General features: G+C 42.7%; 1 protein-coding gene across 1 annotated transcript; it reads left to right on the top strand.

Moving 5' to 3' along the window:
* Window positions 1-1733: 1733 nt before the first annotated feature.
* On the top strand, window positions 1734-17751 carry LOC133458568 (methylcrotonoyl-CoA carboxylase beta chain, mitochondrial-like). The gene is made up of 12 exons (XM_061738601.1): window positions 1734-1845; window positions 2729-2893; window positions 3126-3322; window positions 3848-4026; window positions 4164-4244; window positions 10924-11102; window positions 11187-11394; window positions 11510-11601; window positions 11771-11927; window positions 12147-12269; window positions 15755-15985; window positions 16108-17751. The coding sequence occupies exons 1-12, from the start codon at window positions 1826-1828 to the stop codon at window positions 16192-16194; spliced, it is 1719 nt and encodes a 572-aa protein (XP_061594585.1). The 5' UTR covers window positions 1734-1825; the 3' UTR covers window positions 16195-17751.
* Window positions 17752-18532: the final 781 nt, after the last annotated feature.

The following is an 18532-nucleotide window of genomic DNA, read 5'->3' as shown; positions in this document are numbered from 1 at the left end:
GTATGCATAATGAACAAAAACTGTTAATTGAGAACTAAAAAACGTAAATAAATAACTGGAGGGACTGAAAATAAGAGCACTAAATGACAAATGAGGAAAAAATTATTTAAAAAAAAATGTCTTCCAGTTAGTAATGATATTTGAATGTGTAGGGCAAATAAAATTCCCATAAAATTGTTTGAATTGAGTCATTAAAATAATTAATTGATGGCTTAATTAAGACAAAACTGATACATTATGATTTAAGTCAAAAACAAAACCCACATATCTCTTAAAATTAACGAGTTAAATATTTAAATTGAACATGTTTTCTTTCATTAAGATATTAAAATGTAAATACATTTTGAAAATAAGTTTGTAATAAGTAAGGAACTGTCAAAGAAAAGAAAAATGCCTTTTCTGATTAGAATAAACTAGTTATTTTGCTTGATCATTTCAATCAAGTTTCTACAACTTTTTTTCAATGTTTTATGTTGACATATTTTCAGAATTTTATGATCGAAACAACGTATGTATCCAAGGAAGTCAAGAGGTGCAAAAATGACATGATCAGTCATTTTCATTGTCCCTGTAGCATGTCCCACATCAGTTCCAGGTCCCCAAAGATTACCAAACAGGTATTCTGAGCCTACTTTAATATCATTTTAATGAACAAGTTTGCTTGTAATTGCTGTTATTTGTCAGTTTATTTTTGTTTATTTTTTTATTGAAATTTTACAAATATTTTCCTGAAACCTGAGCTCTACTAAAATAAATGCAAGCAATAAACTAGCTTTTTCTGTCAAATTAGGATAAAGATAACAAAAACAGAAATATATAAAACAGCTCCCTCTAGTGGACAATATCTATTATTACATTATGTGGTCATCTCCCCTCCACTGAGCATGAAACAATGTTAAACTCTTGTGTGCATGTTCTCACCATACTTGTGTGTTTCTCTCCGGGTACTCCGGCTTCCTCCCACAGGCCAAACAAAAACAAAACATGCATAGTAGGTTATTTGATACTGTCCGCCAAAACCTCCAGACACAGAGACAGTTTCTTCCCCCCAAGCTGTTGCTCTGATGAACTCTGATCACTCATAGAGTCTCAGAGTAATCAGTCACTGTTCAATAATAACAACAACAACCACAATCATATGTTGTAACAATGCACCTTTCAATAACCATGTCCACCTCATACTGCTGCACCTTTCACTTAAAAAAAAAAAATTGTCATATGTCTATTTACTGTACAGTGAGCAAAATAACTGGAGTCAAATTCCCTGTCTTGTTCGATCTGATCTGGCCAATAATCCTGATTCTGATTGATGATTCTAAATTGCCCGTAGGTGTGAGTGTGAGTATGTCTGGTTGTTTGTCTGTATATGTGGCCCTGTGATGGACTGGCGACCTGTCCAGGGTGAACCCCTGCCTCTCGCCTGTAATGAGCTGGGGTAGGCTCCAGCAGAACCCCTGACCCTGCAAATGATAAAACGGGTATAGAAAATGGATGGATGGATAGATGAGCACGTCGGTTGAACCTAAAAGATACGTCAATCACTATCTTGATTTGTGCAGTAACTCACAAATATAGTCTTATAAAACGCCAAATGATTTTATTATTATTGTTATTATATCATCCTTGTTATATATTTGAAACTGCACACCGATATCTAGCCGTATGTCCGCCTCCACTCCTCCAGAGGGAGGTAATGCGTTAGAGGGATAGCTTCCGTTAAAATCACAAGGGAGAATTTCTTCTGTTTGAATCGAATTGGCATTGGAGCCAAATTAGTTTCTAAAACTTGCAATTAGCTGTATTATTACACCAAACACAGTAAAACATGCACCGCTGCATGTTAAGGTAAGACGCCCGATCTTATCCATATACTGTACTAACCTGTCGATAACATTCATTTATATGTCACTGGAGGCGCCTTCAGATGACCTTTGACACCTTTGACAGTTAAGCTGACAAGTGTAAATCAACAATAACTAACGTTCACTCATGAGTATATTTATTTATTTTAGATTATTTAGAAGAAAAAGACACTAGAGCTTATTGCTTCATCGTTGACCTGACAGAGCTACAGAAGTGGCACATTGTCCTCACTTTTGTATTTAATTAATAGTTCAGTAAACGTGATAATGGTCAATATTCTGGTAAAATACAAATAAGTACTATGCAAGTAATAAAATGATAGTTATAAAAGCGCATTTAAGTTTTTAGTCCTGTATATATCATGCATGCCCACGTGGGTTATAAAATACAACAAATAAATGTAATCAGTAAAAAACAAAGAAAGAACACATCTTATCTATTGACCAAGAAGGTTTCCAAACTTTTCCTTTCTTTGTTTATAGTTGAAACAAACAATTAAATAAATTACAGCTCGTAACAGGTAGATAAAATGAGTGCAGTCTTTCATCGGAGTGCTATTTCTTTGCCATTTAGGGACAAAAATATGTACATTTATACTGTTTATGTAAAGCATATATCATAATACAGTGATTATTACGTGTTAATCCAGGTTTTTTTTAAATATTATCAAATAGATTATTTACTGACAACATAATGGGATCATTATTGTTATTGTTATCATTATCATTTTTTTATACAGTAGCATGACACAACTTACATTTTTGCAGATTGCCAAGTTCTGCTTTGTGATTGTCATATTTTTCTTGTTTATCAAATAAAAATCAAGTTTTGAAGGTTCTTTTTTTGTATAAATCTTGAACCACAGGTTTGCTGAGCAGCACTGGCAGGGTTCAGTCCGCTGTATGAGCTCCACGGTCGGGAAGAGGAGAGCTCTACGTGGCCTCTTCCCAGTGCTGGACCTGCCTCTGCAGCCCATCCAGCGTCACGTGTATGAAGCAAACCTGAGAAACAGCATTGCCTGCCATAAGAAGTAGGTTTTATTCAGGTCAGCAGCAAACGCCTTCAGCTTTTACTAGATTTGCTCAACTTAATCTTTCCAGTTCCTAATTTAATTAAATGATATGTTATTTAAAAGTGAAATACTTGTTTTGAATTCTTTGAAATCCGCTAAAGAGGACATGAGGAAAAAATGGATTATGAGAGTATTTATATGGGTGTTTTGTCAATATTTCTTATCTAAAGCTCTTTTTTTTCTCTGATAGGTACACAGAGTTCAGGGAGAAGGTGAGGAAAGGGGGAGGGGAGAATGCCATATCCAGACACACTCAGAGAAACAGGAAGTTGCTGGTTAGTGATCGGCTGAAGCTCCTGTTGGATGACGAGGAATTCCTGGAGCTCTCGCCATTTGCTGGTTTGGGTCTGGCATACGGGGACATCCCTTCAGCTGGCTGTCTGACCGGTTAGAAACCTCCAGCTACAATCCTGTATCTTTTCTTCTGACTGTAGACTTCATAATCTTACCTGTACAACGATGTTGGGTTTTTTTATAGTCAGCTTATCATTTCCTACCTTTCTCTTCTTGTTTTTGTTTGTGTGTATACACAGGACTCTCTCAGAAAATTAGAATATTGTGATAAAGTTCTTTATTTTCTGTAATGCAAAAATGTCATACATTCTGGATTCATTACAAATCAACTGACATATTGCAAGCCTTTTATTATTTGAATACTGCTGATCATGGCTTACAGCTTAAGAAAACTCAAATATCCTATCTCAAAAAATTTGAACATTCTGGGAATCTTAATCTTAAACTGTAAGCCATAATCAGCAATATTAAAATAATAAAAGGCTTGCAACATTTCAGTTGATTTCTAATGAATCCAGAATGTATGACATTTTTTTTTTTTTTTTAAATTGCATTACAGAAAATAAAGAACTTTATCACAATATTCTAGTTTTCTGAGACAGTCCTGTATATTTTCAGGCATCGGCAGGATCAATGGGCTATGGTGTGTGATTATTGCCAACGATGCGACTGTGAAAGGTGGCACAGGGTATCCAATCACAGTGAAGAAGCAACTACGAGCACAAGAAATAGCAATCCAGAACCGGCTGCCCTGTGTCTACCTGGCCGACTCTGGCGGAGCTTTTCTACCACTGCAGGTTCACATGCACAGCTAGGATTTAATCAGCGTTTGGGATCAAAACGTGAACAGTGTTTTCTCAGAAGAATGACTGCTAACTGAATCAGATTGAATGCTATTTATTTTCCATTTCCCTTTTTGTGTATTGATGTCTAGTCAGAGATCTTTCCTGACAAGAACCAGGGCGGAAGGACGTTCTACAATGAAGCCATCATGTCTGCCATGAAGATCCCCCAGGTAAGAAGGTTATGGCGTTTGGAATGTGTTGAAAGAGATTCATTGTGACTTTTTTTTTGTTTTAAATGCTTTAAAAGCATTTTCCTAAAGACTTTAACATGTCACTTTTTTTGCCACATCTATGTATATTTATAGTAAATGTTGCCTAACTTGAAGTTTAAGTTTGATGGAGATAAAGATGTGGAGTTGGGGTTCTACTTTATTTATTAATTTTCAAATATATAAAACAGAAAACATTGAGGCTTCTCTCCACAATCTGATGTAATCAAGGCACGGGTGCAATATCTCATGAAGTCTATCTGGTTTTCCTGAGACTTGAAATCAAATTTCCTCTGTATGCAAGGTGTATGAGATCTCTGTGAGCCAAGCTTCAAAACTTGGAGGTGTATCTTTATTCCAGACTCTGAAAATGACTTTCTTAGCATCTATTCCATACTGGATAGACAAAACCTCCCAGCTGTTTAACGTCTCCAGCTTTTGAGACCCATCAAGGAGACCTGTGTCTGATTTGGGTGGGAGATCGTGTCCATAAACCTCAGAACAAAATGGGAAACTTCACACAATGGTTTCAGTTGTTGGGTCCTTGAACCCATGTAGTCTGGTGCAAAAACCATACAATATGTGCCAGGGTACTATCTGACTGCTTTGCATTTTATACACAATGATTAAGAGGATGAAAAAAAGAGGATAAAAAAGAGAGTGCTGACTAGCACATGAATAATAAAGTCTATGTGTAACCTTATACTGAATTAGCTGATGTCAAGAATTAATTGAACATTTGTGGGATAATTCTGCTTTGAACTGGGTTTGCAAAATAACACCAAGGAATGGATTAGAGTTTTTGTCTGAATTTTCAGATTTCCTTTCTGGATTATTGATCAGTACAGATAAATTCATCATAGTGGGTGATTTTAATATTCATATGGATGTTGAAAGCGATAATCTTAAATTAGCTTTCAATTCTCTTCTAGAATCAATGGGTATCTCACAAAAAGTGGACGGGCCGACGCATTGTTTTGATCGTACTCTCGATCTCGTTCTCACCTACGGTGTTGAAACTGATGATCTGTTGGTGTCACCTGGGGCCCGTTTCACAAAGCAGGTTTAGTGAAAACTCGGAGTCTGTTAACCCTGAAATGAGGGAAACTCTGAGTTTTCCGTTTCACAAAGGGAGATAACTCAAACCAGAGAAAGAGAGGTAACTCTAGCCTGTTTCACAAAGAGGGGTAACTTAAGCTCTCGGTCAGTTACCGTAGTAACAGACGCTCTGAATCTAACCTGGTCGGGACCAGGTTTATTTCAGCGAACCTGGAGTTTCTCTCTGTCTCCTCCCTCAGTGGCGTCAATTCAGCCAATGGGCCTTTACGCAATACGCATCCGTTTTCTGCACCACGGACAGCAAGCGGCAGAGTTAGAGAGCAGAAAAGGCGTATCTGACAAACGCAACGTATTTTATTCACTATGTCAGTGCAACAATATCACAGGGACATCCCAGTTTAACTTCAAACAGTTAAAGTCCAAATGCAAAAAGGAGAGGGAGAGTAAAAAAAAGTCAAATATTTCCCTTAAACAGATGTACAAGAGGATTTATATCTTACTTTGAGATGAACTTGCATAATTAATCCATCAGTGGCTAACAGCCTCGTTAATATATTCTGGACCCATCACTTGCCTTCTTTCTTTTTTTTTATTGCGTGGTTGTCTGCTTCATTTTCATTTTTGTAAGTTAGTAACACTGCAGAGCGCACTTTTTTTTTCAAACTTTATTTAAAAGTTCCAATTACATTCAGAACATTGACCGTGGACAGTCAGGCATCAAGGAATTAAATAAACAAATACAGTATGAGACATAAAGTGGATGAAGTGCATAAGTCATTACATAAGTAACATAAATATAATAAAATAAATCAATTTAAATAAAAAGAAAGAAAATGGCAGGACATATATTATATCTGCAGAGCGCACTAAAAACGAGATTGATAGCGACCACTGTCGTCAGGGACGCTGGGACATTTCAAGATATGAGGGGGGGGGGGGGGGGTACAAGTGTTGGGATAGATAATACCTACTGAAATCCATCATGTTGTTCTGATATGCATTTGTAGTTATTTTATATGTATGAAGTAATAGAATACATCAATACAAATAGATACAGAGTAATTCCATAAATGTATTTAAAAAAAAAACATTTACATTTTCCCCTGAAGCCGAGGTGTGGCCGCTGCCGTACCCAATTGACGGCCCTGATCTAATTGACAATAAAATTTCATTTTTTTTTTTCAAAATATGCTCTCATACTCGCCATATGCACGTATTAACGCTTCTAACTCCAGTGGCGTGAAGTATGTGGATCTTCAGATGCAAACTAACGTTTCCTCAAAGGGATTTTGTAAATTGAAAAGATAAATAAAGTTAAAAAGAAAAAAAAGAAAATGTATGTCGCTCTTTTGTGTCGCCGGTTGCCATGGTGAATCCTTGTATCAGCGATCTACTGATGCTGGCTTTTTATTTCCCTCACGCTCGCGCTTAACTCCCGGTGAAACTACTTAGAGTTGAGTAAATTACCTCAAATCCGCTGTTCTGGAACCGAAAACTAAGAGTTTCCGATCTCAGAGTAGATCAACTAAGAGTTCAGGATTAGACTCAGTGTTTGTTGAACCTGCTTTGTGAAACGGACCCCTGTAAACTCCCTTTTATCCGACCATTATTTAATAACGTTTGAATTGAATGTTGTTGATGTTGAAGTGCAGGGCAGGAGGTATTATTTTAGCAGATGTTTGTCTGATGAAGCTATTGCTAAATTTAAGGAGGCCATTGCTCATCTTGCGACAGTGGAAAATAGTAAAGCCTCTACTGAAGCAATAGAGGCCAGTGACCTGGGTTCTACCTCTGATGTTGATGTTGATTTTCTTGTTAGTAACACTGCTGATCTGTTGCACTCAGCTTTAGATGAAGTTGCTCCTTTGAAAAGGAAGGTTTCTAGCCACAGGAGCTCAACTCCCTGGTACAATTCAGATATTCACATGTTGAAACAAAGCGTGCGTAAAATGGAAAGGAAGTGGCACTCTTGTAAGTCTGTAGACTTCTATCGTGAATGGAAAGATATTCTAATAGTATATAAAAAAGCTATTCGCAAAGCAAGAACAGCTTATTATTCAACGTTGATAGAGGATAACAAAAGTAACCCATGTTTTCTGTTCAGCACTGTAGCCAGGTTGACAAAGAGTCACAACTCTGTGGAGCCGTGCATTCCTGCAGCTCTCAGTAGTGAAGACTTTATGGGCTTCTTTAACAGTAAAATCACGAAAATTAGAGAAGAAATCAACCAGCCGGTTGTGGGCGTTTCTTCAGCTTTAGCGACTTCCCTAGGCTCTGACTTGACTCTAGACTGTTTTGATCCTATAGACCTCCCTGAACTGACCTCACTCGTTAATAGAGCTAAGTCTACCACATGTATGTTAGACCCCATCCCGACTCGACTATTCAAAAAAAATTTTTCTCTTATTGGTGCGACAATACTGGACCAAATCAACCTATCCCTAAGCTTAGGATATGTACCACAGGTTTTCAAAGTGGCAGTAATTAAACCTTTACTTAAAAAACCTTCTCTTGACCCAGACACCTTAGCTAATTATAGACCAATTTCTAACCTTCCATTCGTATCTAAAATTCTGGAAAAGGCAGTTTCAAGCCAGTTATGTGACTATTTGTATAGAAATGATCTGTTTGAAGTCTTTCAGTCAGGGTTCAGAATGCATCATAGCAGAGACAGCACTGGTTCGAGTCACGAATGACCTTCTTATGGCCTCAGATAAGGGATTAGTTTCCATACTGGTTCTACTGGACCTCAGTGCTGCTTTTGACACTATAGATCATGGCATTTTACTGCACAGGTTAGAGCACGTTGTTGGGATTAAAGGGCTCTACGTTGGTTTAAATCATATCTATCTGACAGGTTCCAGTTTGTTCATGTACATGAGGTTTCTTCAGAACAGTCAAGGGTCTGTTATGGTGTTCCGCAGGGTTCAGTGCTAGGGCCAATCTTGTTTAGTTTATACATGCAGCCGTTGGGAAGTATAATCCAGAATCACGGCATACACTTTCATTGCTATGCTGATGATACGCAGCTCTACTTGTCTATGAAGCCGGATGAAACAGAACCGTTAGTTAAACTTCAGGCATGTCTTAGGGACATCAAGGACTGGATGTCCAGAAATTTCTTGCTTCTAAATTCAGATAAAACAGAGGTTATCATTCTTGGTCCAGAGCATCTTAGGAAGGGATTAGATGGTGTTGCGATGGCTTCCAGTGCAACTGTGAGAGACCTTGGTGTTGTTTTCGATCAGGATTTGTCGTTTAAACCATATGTTAATCAGGTTTGTAAAATAGCGTTTTTCCATCTCCGTAATATTGCACAAATTAGGAAAATCCTCTCGCAGAGTGATGCAGAAAAACTAGTTCATGCGTTTGTATCTTCTAGACTGGATTACTGTAATGTGTTGTTAGCAGGATGTCCAAGTAATTTGCTGAATATGCTCAAGCTGATCCAGAATGCAGCAGCACGAGTGCTGACAGGAATCAGCAGGAGAGACCACGTCTCTCCAGTGTTAGCGTCGCTCCATTGGCTACCTGTAAAATTCAGAATTCCATTTAAAATTTTATTACTTGCATATAAAGCCCAAAACGGTTTAGCTCCGCAGTATTTACAAGATTTGATAGTGCCTTATGTTCCTGGCAGAGCTCTCTGCTCCCAGGGTGCAGGTTTACTCGTAGTTCCTAGAGTATCTAAATGTAGATTTGGAGGGCGGGCGTTCTGCTATCAGGCACCATTACTTTGGAACCAACTTCCAATCTGGGTTAAGGAGGCTGACACCACCTCCACCTTTAAAACTAAACTTAAAACCTTTCTGTTTAGTAAAGCCTATAGTTAGTGTTTAGTAAACCTCTAGCTGGTGTTGGTAAATCTCTAGGTAGTGTAAACTCTAGTGTGTTAGAGTCAGTAGTCATAGTTGCAGCTATAGAACAAAACTATAATAGTTAGTTATTATAGTCAAATATAGCTTCGCGGTAGATATGCTGCTATAGGCTTATGCTGCAGGGGGGCACCGACATGATCCGCTGGGCGGTGCCTCTCACCCTTCTTCTCCTCTCCTTTTCCCTGCCTCTCTTCTCCATTACCATTTTTATTTATTATAAATATCTCATAGCTATCATTTTTGTCCATCGTTCCTGTAGTTTCTTGTGCTGGCCCCCCTTTTTTCTCTTTTGTGCATGTTTGCAGGCTGGAGCCTCGGGAGCTGCTGGCCTGTTTTCCATCCCGGCCCCCCCCCCCCCATCCCCGGTCATCCCGTTGCTGCTTCCACCTGCCTACGTGGATGTCTGCTGTTGCTGCTTCCGCCTGCCTGCACCCCCCCCCTCTGGTCGTCCCGCTGCTGCTTCCACATGACTGTTGTGTGCTGCTGACGCCCCCCCCCCCCCACCTCTGGTCATCCCGCTGCTGCTTCCACCTGCCTGCTGTGTGCTGCTGACGTTCCTGACTCCCCCAGTCTGGCCTTCGGCAGGAGGGTCCCCCCTTATGAGCCTGGTCCTGCTCAAGGTTTCTTCTCTCCTAAAGGGGAGTTTTTCCTTGCCACTGTTTGGCTTAAGGCTTTTCTCCCACTATGGGAGTTTTTACCTGCCATTGTTTATATAATAATTGCTCGGGGGTTTATGTTTATGTTTATGTTCATGTTCTGGATCTCTGGAAAGCGTCTAGAGACAACATCTGTTGTATTAGACGCTATATAAATAAAATTGAATTGAATTGAATTTAATGCTCAACATTTCATTTAATTACACAAGGCCGTCTTGGACCACAGTTCCCTTCTTTTTTTTATGTTTGCCCTACAGGAACTGTGTCCATTTTCTACTCCTTTACTGCGTTTAAAGACCGTCTGGGATGTAACTGTATCGTAACTGTGCAAAAATGATGCAACTGTGCAGTGAATGGGCCCAGTTAAGTGTACAGTTAACACAACATGGTTAATATGGAGTTAAGAAAAGTTTATTTTTCTTTTTTTTAAATTTGCCATATTAACAGACATTTTTTATTATTAAAAAAGGTGTTTTTCGTTTCAGTTTTTGGGAACAGCACCAGTAATCCTAAAACTAAAGCAGAATACACATGCACTGTATCGCACATACATTATTATTTAGTGCATAGTGTTCACACAACTGTTACCCCTGTCTGTATTCCTATGAGTATGTGATGCAGATGCATGGCAGTGTATCCCTTTATGGACCCAAATATAGAGTGTCAAGCCCAGAATAAGGGACTTCTTTTGTTGCATACCTTTCTCTACCATTTTGGCTTATGTCCTATTAGTGGACGTTTGCTGCAGCAGATCAAGGCAGCTATATGTCAATTTTGTACAGGTTTAATGCAACCTTCGGGACACAGAAACACACACAAAATTACCAGTTAACCTACACACCTGTTTTTGGACTGTGGGAGAAAACCTGGGGTCAAACCAGGAACCTTCTTGCTGCGAGGCAACAGTTCTAACCACCAAGCTATCGTGCTACCCCTTCTCAAACTAAATATGATCAATTATTTACTATATATGCCACTATCATTAAGTCCATGTAAAACCAAAAGATCGACTCAATTTGTGTTGACTTAAAATCCTTAATATTTAAGGTGGCGGTTGTTTGCGGCTCGTGCACAGCGGGGGGAGCTATCATGCCTACAATGGCGGAGGAGACGGTCATGGTAAACCGGATAGGAACCATATTCCTGGGAGGACCTCCACTCGTGAAAGCTGCTACAGGAGAGGAGGTGACAACAGAAGACCTGGGAGGAGCCAGGCTTCACGCCGAGTAGGTCCATAAATCAAACAAACCCCCAAACAGAAGTTTGCATCACCGTCTGTCAAGTGACCCTGGGTTTTTTCTCCCCCACAGGGTGAGTGGGGGTGTGGACCACTTTGCGTGGGAGGAAAAGGAGGCGTTCACTTACACTAGAAACATCATATCCACCCTCAATTTCCAACTGCCTGAGGAAGAGGAGGATATGAAGAAGAGGAAAGCAGAAGAGGAGCCGCTTTACAGCTCAGAGGAGCTGCTGGGTCTCGCTCCTCAGAGTTACACATACAGCCTGGATGTTAAAATGGTACGGCAGACGACAACACAAACACACAAAGCTGTTGGCTGTGTGGATCGAGTAGTCGTAGACCTCACGTTGTGTATCCTTGAATTACACACTAACGACTTCTTTGTCTGTCCAGATAATCAGTCGGCTGACAGATGGGAGCTGCTTCCAGGAGTTTAAAGCTCGCTATGGAACCACTCTCGTCACTGGCTTTGCAAAGATACATGGGTACACGATAGATAAGTCGATTTCTTCTAGTGTGAGGTCATATGAGTTTTCTATTGTGGGATACAACGGATCCCTCACTTTCACTATAAACCACTAACACCTTGAAATCAATTCTAATCACTTGGGGAGTCTAAAGACAATAGAGCATGTGGTGTGTGTATTTTTCTAGCAACCTGGTGGGAATAGTAGCCAACAACGGAGAGCTTTCACACGAGGCTGCACTGAAAGGAACCCATTTCATCCAGCTGTGTGATCAGAGAGACGTCCCACTCGTCTTCCTCCAGAACACGGCACCCGCAGCACCACTAACACTGTCCACGGAGCAGGTATCCATTCACAGAAAATCACAAACAGGCTGTCCGACTCGGAGGTTGTGTAGAAGTGCAAAAAATGCTGAAAAGAAATCATTAAAAACAGCTTCAGAAATGCAAATCTTTCTGGAATAAAGTATAGCCTTTTGAATTTTTAAAGTCGTATAACGGTGGAAAACCGTTGTCTTTCTTTGTTTTCGTCTCTGATCGTCATTCTCTCTGCTTTTCATCCAGGCAGAGATGAACAGTAATCGTCTGAAGGCTCAGGGTTCGATGATGTCAGCCGTAGCATGTGCCGCTGTCCCTAAAATCACCGTGGTGATTGGTGGTTGCTATGGCGCCGACAGCTATGCTATGGTGAGCGACTCTGTGAACGGTACAAATACAAACCTTTTGTGTTGATGCAAGTATTGATCAGTGTTGTTTAGGACGTTTCGGGTCTTTTTTTTTTGCTTGTTTGTTTCTAGAAATAGAAACAAACTAATTGAAACATTGTTATCCGTCTTTTTTGCTCCGCTTCCAGTTATTTTGAATGTGTTATTGAATGTACTCTTGATTTTTATATGTTGCAAACACAATGAAGCTGATCAGTATTGACACCAAAAAATCATTTATTTTATCGTTTCATCTGTTAAATAAAGTTCTAAACAAGCTACATACACTGACCCCTCCTTGAACCACCACCTTACTGTGGTGTAGTGATCCTAGGAGCTATGTTGTCGGGGGCATTACGCCCCTGGTAAGGTCTCCCATGGCAAACAGGTCCTAGGTGACGGGCCAGACTAAGAGCGGTTCACAAGCTAATCATGGATAAGAAAAGACCAAGGACCGTTACGTCGCCCGGATCGGCGTCACCCGAACAGTGCTTTGTTGTTGGACTTCTGTGCTAGCCACGGTTTGTCCATAACGAACACCATGTTCAGGCATAAGGGTGTCGATCAGTACACGTGGCACCAGGACACCCTAAGCCGGAGGTCAATGATCGACTTTGTTGTCGTTTCATCTGACCTTCGGCCGCATGTCTTTGACACTCTGGTGAAGAGAGGGGCTGAGCTGTCAACTGATCACCACCTGGTGGTGAGTTGGATGCGCTGGCGGAGGAGTTGGACAGACCGGGCAGACCCAAACGGATTGTGAGGGTCTGTTGGAAACGTCTAGCTGAGCCCTCTGTCAGGGACATCTTCAACTCTCACCTCCGAGAGAACTTCTTTCAGATCCCGGGGGAGGCGGGGGACATTGAGTCAGAGTGGACCATGTTCTCTGCCTCCATTGTCGACGCGGTGGCTCGAAGTAGTGGACGCAAGGTCTCCGGTGCTTGTCGTGGCGGCAATCCTAGAACCCGGTGGTGGACACAGGAAGTAAAGGATGCCGTCAGACTGAAGAAGGAGTCCTACCGGGCTATGTTGGCCTGTGGGACTCCTGATGCAGTAGATAGGTACCGGCAGGCCAAGCAAGCCACAGCTCGGGCAGTCCTGGAGGCAAAAACCTGGGTCTGGGAGGAGTTCGGTGAGGCCATGGAAGAAGACTTATGGTCGGAAATTCTGGCGAACCGTTCGGCGCCTCAGAATGGGGAAGCAGTACTCTGCCGGCACCATTTACGGTGCGGGTGGGGAGCTGTTGACCTCGACTGGGGACATCGTCGGACGGTGGAAGGAATACTTCGAGGATCCCCTCAATCCGACTGACATGCCTTCCATTGAGGAAGCAGAGAGTGTGGACTCGGATGTGCTCATCCATCACCCAAGCCGAAGTCACTGAGGTAGTTCGTGAGCTCATCTGTGGCAGGGCACCGGGGGTGGATGAGATCCGCCCTGTGTACCTCAAGTCTCTGGATGTCGTAGGGTTGTCTTGGTTGACACGCCTCTGCGACATTGCCTGGAGGAAGGGGACAGTACCGCTGGAGTGGCAAACCGGGGTGGTGGTCCCTCTTTTTAAAAAGGGGGACAGGAGAGTGTGTGCCAACTTTAGGGGGATCACACTTCTCAGCCTCCCTGGGAAAGTCTACGCCAGGGTACTGGAGAGGAGAATACGGCCGAGAGTTGAACCTGGGATTCAGGAGGAACAATGCGGTTTTCGTCCCGGTCGTGGAACACTGGACCAGCTCTATACCCTCCGCAGGGTGCTTGAGGGTTCATGGGAATTTGCCCAAGCAGTCTACATGTGCTTTGTGGATCTGGAAAAGGCATTTGACCGTGTCCCTCGTGCCATTCTGTGGGGGGCGCTCAGTGAGTATGGAGTCCGGGGCCCTCTATTAAGGGCTGTCCGGTCTCTGTATGATCGGAGCAGGAGATTGGTTCACATTGCCAGCAGTAGGTCAGACTTGTTCCCGGTGCATGTTGGACTCCGGCAGGGCTGCCCTTTGTCACCGGTCCTGTTCATAATTTTTATGGACAGGATTTCTAGGCGTAGCCAGGGGCCGGAGGGGATCCGGTTCGGGAACCTCTGGATTTCATCTTCAGCTTTTTGCGGATGATGTTGTCCTGTTGGCTTCATCGGACCGGGACCTTCAGCATGTGCTGGGGCGGTTTGAGGCCGAGCGCAACACGGCAGGGTTGAGAATCAGCACCTCCAAACCGAGGCCATACTTCTCCACCGGGAAAGGGTGGCGTGCCTTCTCCGGGTGGGTGGAGAGGTCCTGCCTCAGGTAGAGGAGTTCAAGTATCTCGGGGTCTTGTTCACAAGTGAGGGAACGATGGAGCGTGAGATTGACAGACAGATCGGTGCAGCGTCCGCAGTTATGCGGTTGGTGTACCGTCGTGGTGAAGGAGCTGAGTCGAAAGGCGAAGCTCTCGATTTACCGGTCAATCTACGCACCTACCCTCACGTATGGTCATGAACTTTAGGTAGTGACCGAAAGGACAAGATCGCGGATACAAGCGGCCGAGATGAGTTTCCTCCGCAGGGTGGCTGGACGCTCCCTTATTGCCCTTTTCCACTAGTACCTCCTCAGCTCGCTTCTACTCGCCACGCCCCCGTCTTGCGCTTTTCCACTACGGGCCGAGGCGGGTGGAGCCGTGCCAAGCAGATACTTTTTCTGTAACCATTCTGTCGAGGTTCTAACCAGGCTGAGCCGGTACTATATCTGACATCACCACCCTCCACGCCACCGATTGGTCGGGGGGCGGGGCCGTCAGACGTTTGAGTTAGGAAGCGGGAGTCAGTGCGAGAGCTACTCGTGCTCGCGGCGATTTTATTATACAGCGCAAACGTCTGTTTGGTGATCCACCTCTGAGGTGCAGATGTTCATAAACCTGGTGGCTGACGAGAGAATTAAAAAAGGGATGTAGACGGGTTGTTTTTTTCTCAGCCGCTCGCGGCTCCAGCTGATTTCTCATCAGCGCCGACACAAACAAACGGGTTGCGCAATCGAGTACGTCACAGCAGCTTCCCCCCTACCTGCCCACTTCTCACCTGGCTGTGGAAAAACAAACAGGGACAAAAGGGTGGAGCCGGGATGAGGCGGGACAAGCCCTGTCGGGCTGAATAGGTACTAGTGGAAAAGCGCCATTAGAGATAGGGTGAGGAGTTCGGTCACTCGGGAGGAGCTCGGAGTCGAGCCGCTGCTCCTTCACATTGAGAGGAGTCAGCTGAGGTGGCTTGGGCATCTGTACCGAATCCTCCTGGACGCCTCCCTAGGGAGGTGTTCCAGGCATGTCCCACCGGGAGGAGGCCCCGGGGAAGACCCAGGACACGCTGGAGAGACTATGTCTCTCGGCTGGCCTGGGAACGCCTCGGACTCCCCCCGGAAGAGCTGGAGGAAGTGTCTGGGGTGAAGGAAAAATTATCATGCAGTATGCTCAAATAAGATTAAGTTGGCAGTCTTGTTTGTGTTGTGTCTCCAGTGCGGACGGGCATTTGACCCCAACTTCCTGTTCCTGTGGCCCAACGCCAGAGTGTCCATGACGGCTCCGGGTCACGCTGCCTCTCTGCTTTCTCCCAATGATGAGCAGGAGGACGAGCAGAAGAAGCAGGAGGAGAAGCTAAACAGGAGGTTGGAGGAGGAAAGCTCGGCTTTCTTTTCCTCCGGGAGGCTGTGGGATGATGGAGTCATTCTGCCACAGCACACCAGAAAGGCAAGTCAAATTTAGTTTCTATTTCATGACCTGCCATTAATTGTTTTGGTGTGTCTTTAGAAGGAATTAAAACTGTTAAATGTTAATTACTGTTTTTTTTTCTTCTTTTCTTGCCTCTGCAGGTTCTCAGTGACTCTCTGGACATCATCAAACAGCAGCAGTATCAGCTGTCTGCAGAGAAGCTTCGGCCAACGCTTCTACGTATTTAAAAGTTCCTCCGTCCTCTTCACTCGTCCAGGAGTTTCTATGTTTAATTCAGATTTGGATGCAGATTTTTTCTTTTTTTTGATTCATAATAATAGATCTTTTCAGCTGGACTGGAAGCAGCATTTCAGAAATGAGGACTGTCTTATCCACATGCAAGTGGCTCATTTTAAACAGTTTCTTGCACACAAGCTTCAAAAACTCTGTTAACATGAACTCTCACAGACAGCTGAAATATTTAGCGTTGGTACCATAAAGAACTTTTGGAAAGGATCTTTTACACAGATAATCAGGTGAACATGTCGTATTTTATCTATTATGTCCAAACATCTGAGAAAATCCTGGAAAATGTTGCAAAAGTGCCTCATCAGAGTTAGTTTTTCTTCCTTGCCCACTGTGCTGTTTACAGAAGGTTAACAAGATGGCTATTTGCTCAACTTTAACAAGCACATCGACATCCAGAGCTACAAAGACTTGACACTTAACATGAAGCTTTAATGCCTGCAGCCCAGTGGTCTGTTTTAGTTAAAGAGCATATTGCAGATTGGAGACCCCTGTGAATCAATGTGTACGAAAATAATGTAGGAACTGAATTTTCATTGAAATACGCATAAATATATACTACAGTGACCTCCGGAGTTGTTTTTGTGAGAGAATTTTACTTCCGCAACTGAAAAAGCTGAACCGGAAGTGACGTAGCACCGGGGAGTGCGGTGAATTTCAACAATAGGAAAAATAATGGATCTTAGTGACACTGAAGAGGTTGTGAATGTGTATTCACACCAATACGACGGGCCACAGCCTTATAATTACGAACCCGTTAGGGCCCCCACGTTCTTTTGATTGACAGCTGAAACTTGCTTTTTAAAAGGCTGATTTATGGGTCCGCGTTACACCAACGCAGACCCTACGGCGTAGGGTACGCGGCGACGCACCGAACGCTGCGTGCGCCGCGTAACCTACGCCGTAGGCTACACCGTCGATTTTACGCGGAGCCATAAATCAGCCTTTATTCACCGCAGCACCCGTGCTCCTGAAAGAAACTCCGAAAATAACTCCTAAAAGATGGGTGAGTACTTGTAATCTGTCTACGTTTGTACTTTCTAAACAGAAAACAAGCTTATTATCTTCTCTTTTCTCTGATTAAATGCATCTGAAATAGCCGGGTATTTTTAAAACCGAATATTTCCCCCCCTTCGTTTATAAAATAATTTGTATCCACATTACATCGTTGTTAAAAAAAAAAAACTTTCCACACATAACTGAAGATATATGCGTCTTCAACCACATTCATAAGCATTCCAAACCTGTAGTAGATCATCTGTTCCTCCGGCCTCCGGGCCAGCCTCCGGGCCGCAGCTCCCTGAGATCCGCGTCTCCTTCTCGGTAACGAGCTTGAGTCTCCCGTGTCCCACCACGGAGCTGCCGCGTTAAATCGGCGCAGCCCTACGCCGAACCCTACGGCGTAGGGCTGCGTCGGTGTAACGCAGTAAACGTGGTCAAGAGCAGAGACCATTAATTTAATAAATAGCTTGGAGAACAGATGGTGGATCATCTGTAGTTCTGTAGTAAACAAAGGTCGCACGATTCTGACGTTGGACGTCAGAATCAGAGCAGATTTGTTGTTGTTTTGGAGCATAATGTGACGTTCGAAAACGCAAAACTCAGGTTGTCCCTGTCTACACGCATACACATAAACGGAGTTTTCAAAAATCTTCACTTTGCCCAGAGTTTTTTTAAACATTTGTTTATTTGCGTTTTCATGTGGATGACAGGTCCAAACGTAGGAAAATATCTTTGGTTTAGCAGATACCTGGCTACGTGTGTACGGGGTCTGCGCAGTCAGATGGGGCAGAGCTGTGGAGACGTCTCCCTGGTGCTACGTCATATGACGCGGTGTTCGAAAAAAAAAGCGTTTGTAGGAGCTTTGCTAAAATCAGCCACTTTTTCCTCTGAATACGTGCCCTTATGTCTTGTAAAACATATTAAATCCTACATTAACTTCTCACATAGTCATTTTCACATAAGGTCAGGTATAATTTTTGAAAAAACTCTAACCTGCAATATGCTCTTTAAGTGGCCTTAAACCAGTTTGGTAGGGTTTTGAATGATTTTTTTTTCTTGTATTAAGACACAAATAAATAATTAAATCACAATATTTGGCATCTAAAAACCCTGTTGAGGAGCTGTAACATGTAGCACTGTCATTCTGTACGTACAAATGTAAATTAATTGTTGTAATAAGGTTTATTTGTATAAAAGAACAAATTTAAATGGATTATACTGCTGTTTCTTTTTAGTTTTTGGACTACTCTGCAGTGATTAAACAACACTATGAAACAT

Source organism: Cololabis saira, chromosome 13 (genome assembly GCF_033807715.1).
Source record: "Cololabis saira isolate AMF1-May2022 chromosome 13, fColSai1.1, whole genome shotgun sequence".
Lineage (NCBI taxonomy): Eukaryota > Metazoa > Chordata > Actinopteri > Beloniformes > Belonidae > Cololabis > Cololabis saira.
This window is presented reverse-complemented; position numbering and strand designations above follow the sequence as displayed.

Bases quoted from the DNA above. Each gene is read 5' to 3' on its own strand.
- LOC133458568 (XM_061738601.1), top strand. From the start codon at position 1,826: ATGCACCGCTGCATGTTAAG. The intron at 11,928-12,146 runs GTATCCATTCAC...CTTTTCATCCAG, and splicing joins TAACACTGTCCACGGAGCAG to GCAGAGATGAACAGTAATCG. The intron at 15,986-16,107 runs GCAAGTCAAATT...TTGCCTCTGCAG, and splicing joins TGCCACAGCACACCAGAAAG to GTTCTCAGTGACTCTCTGGA.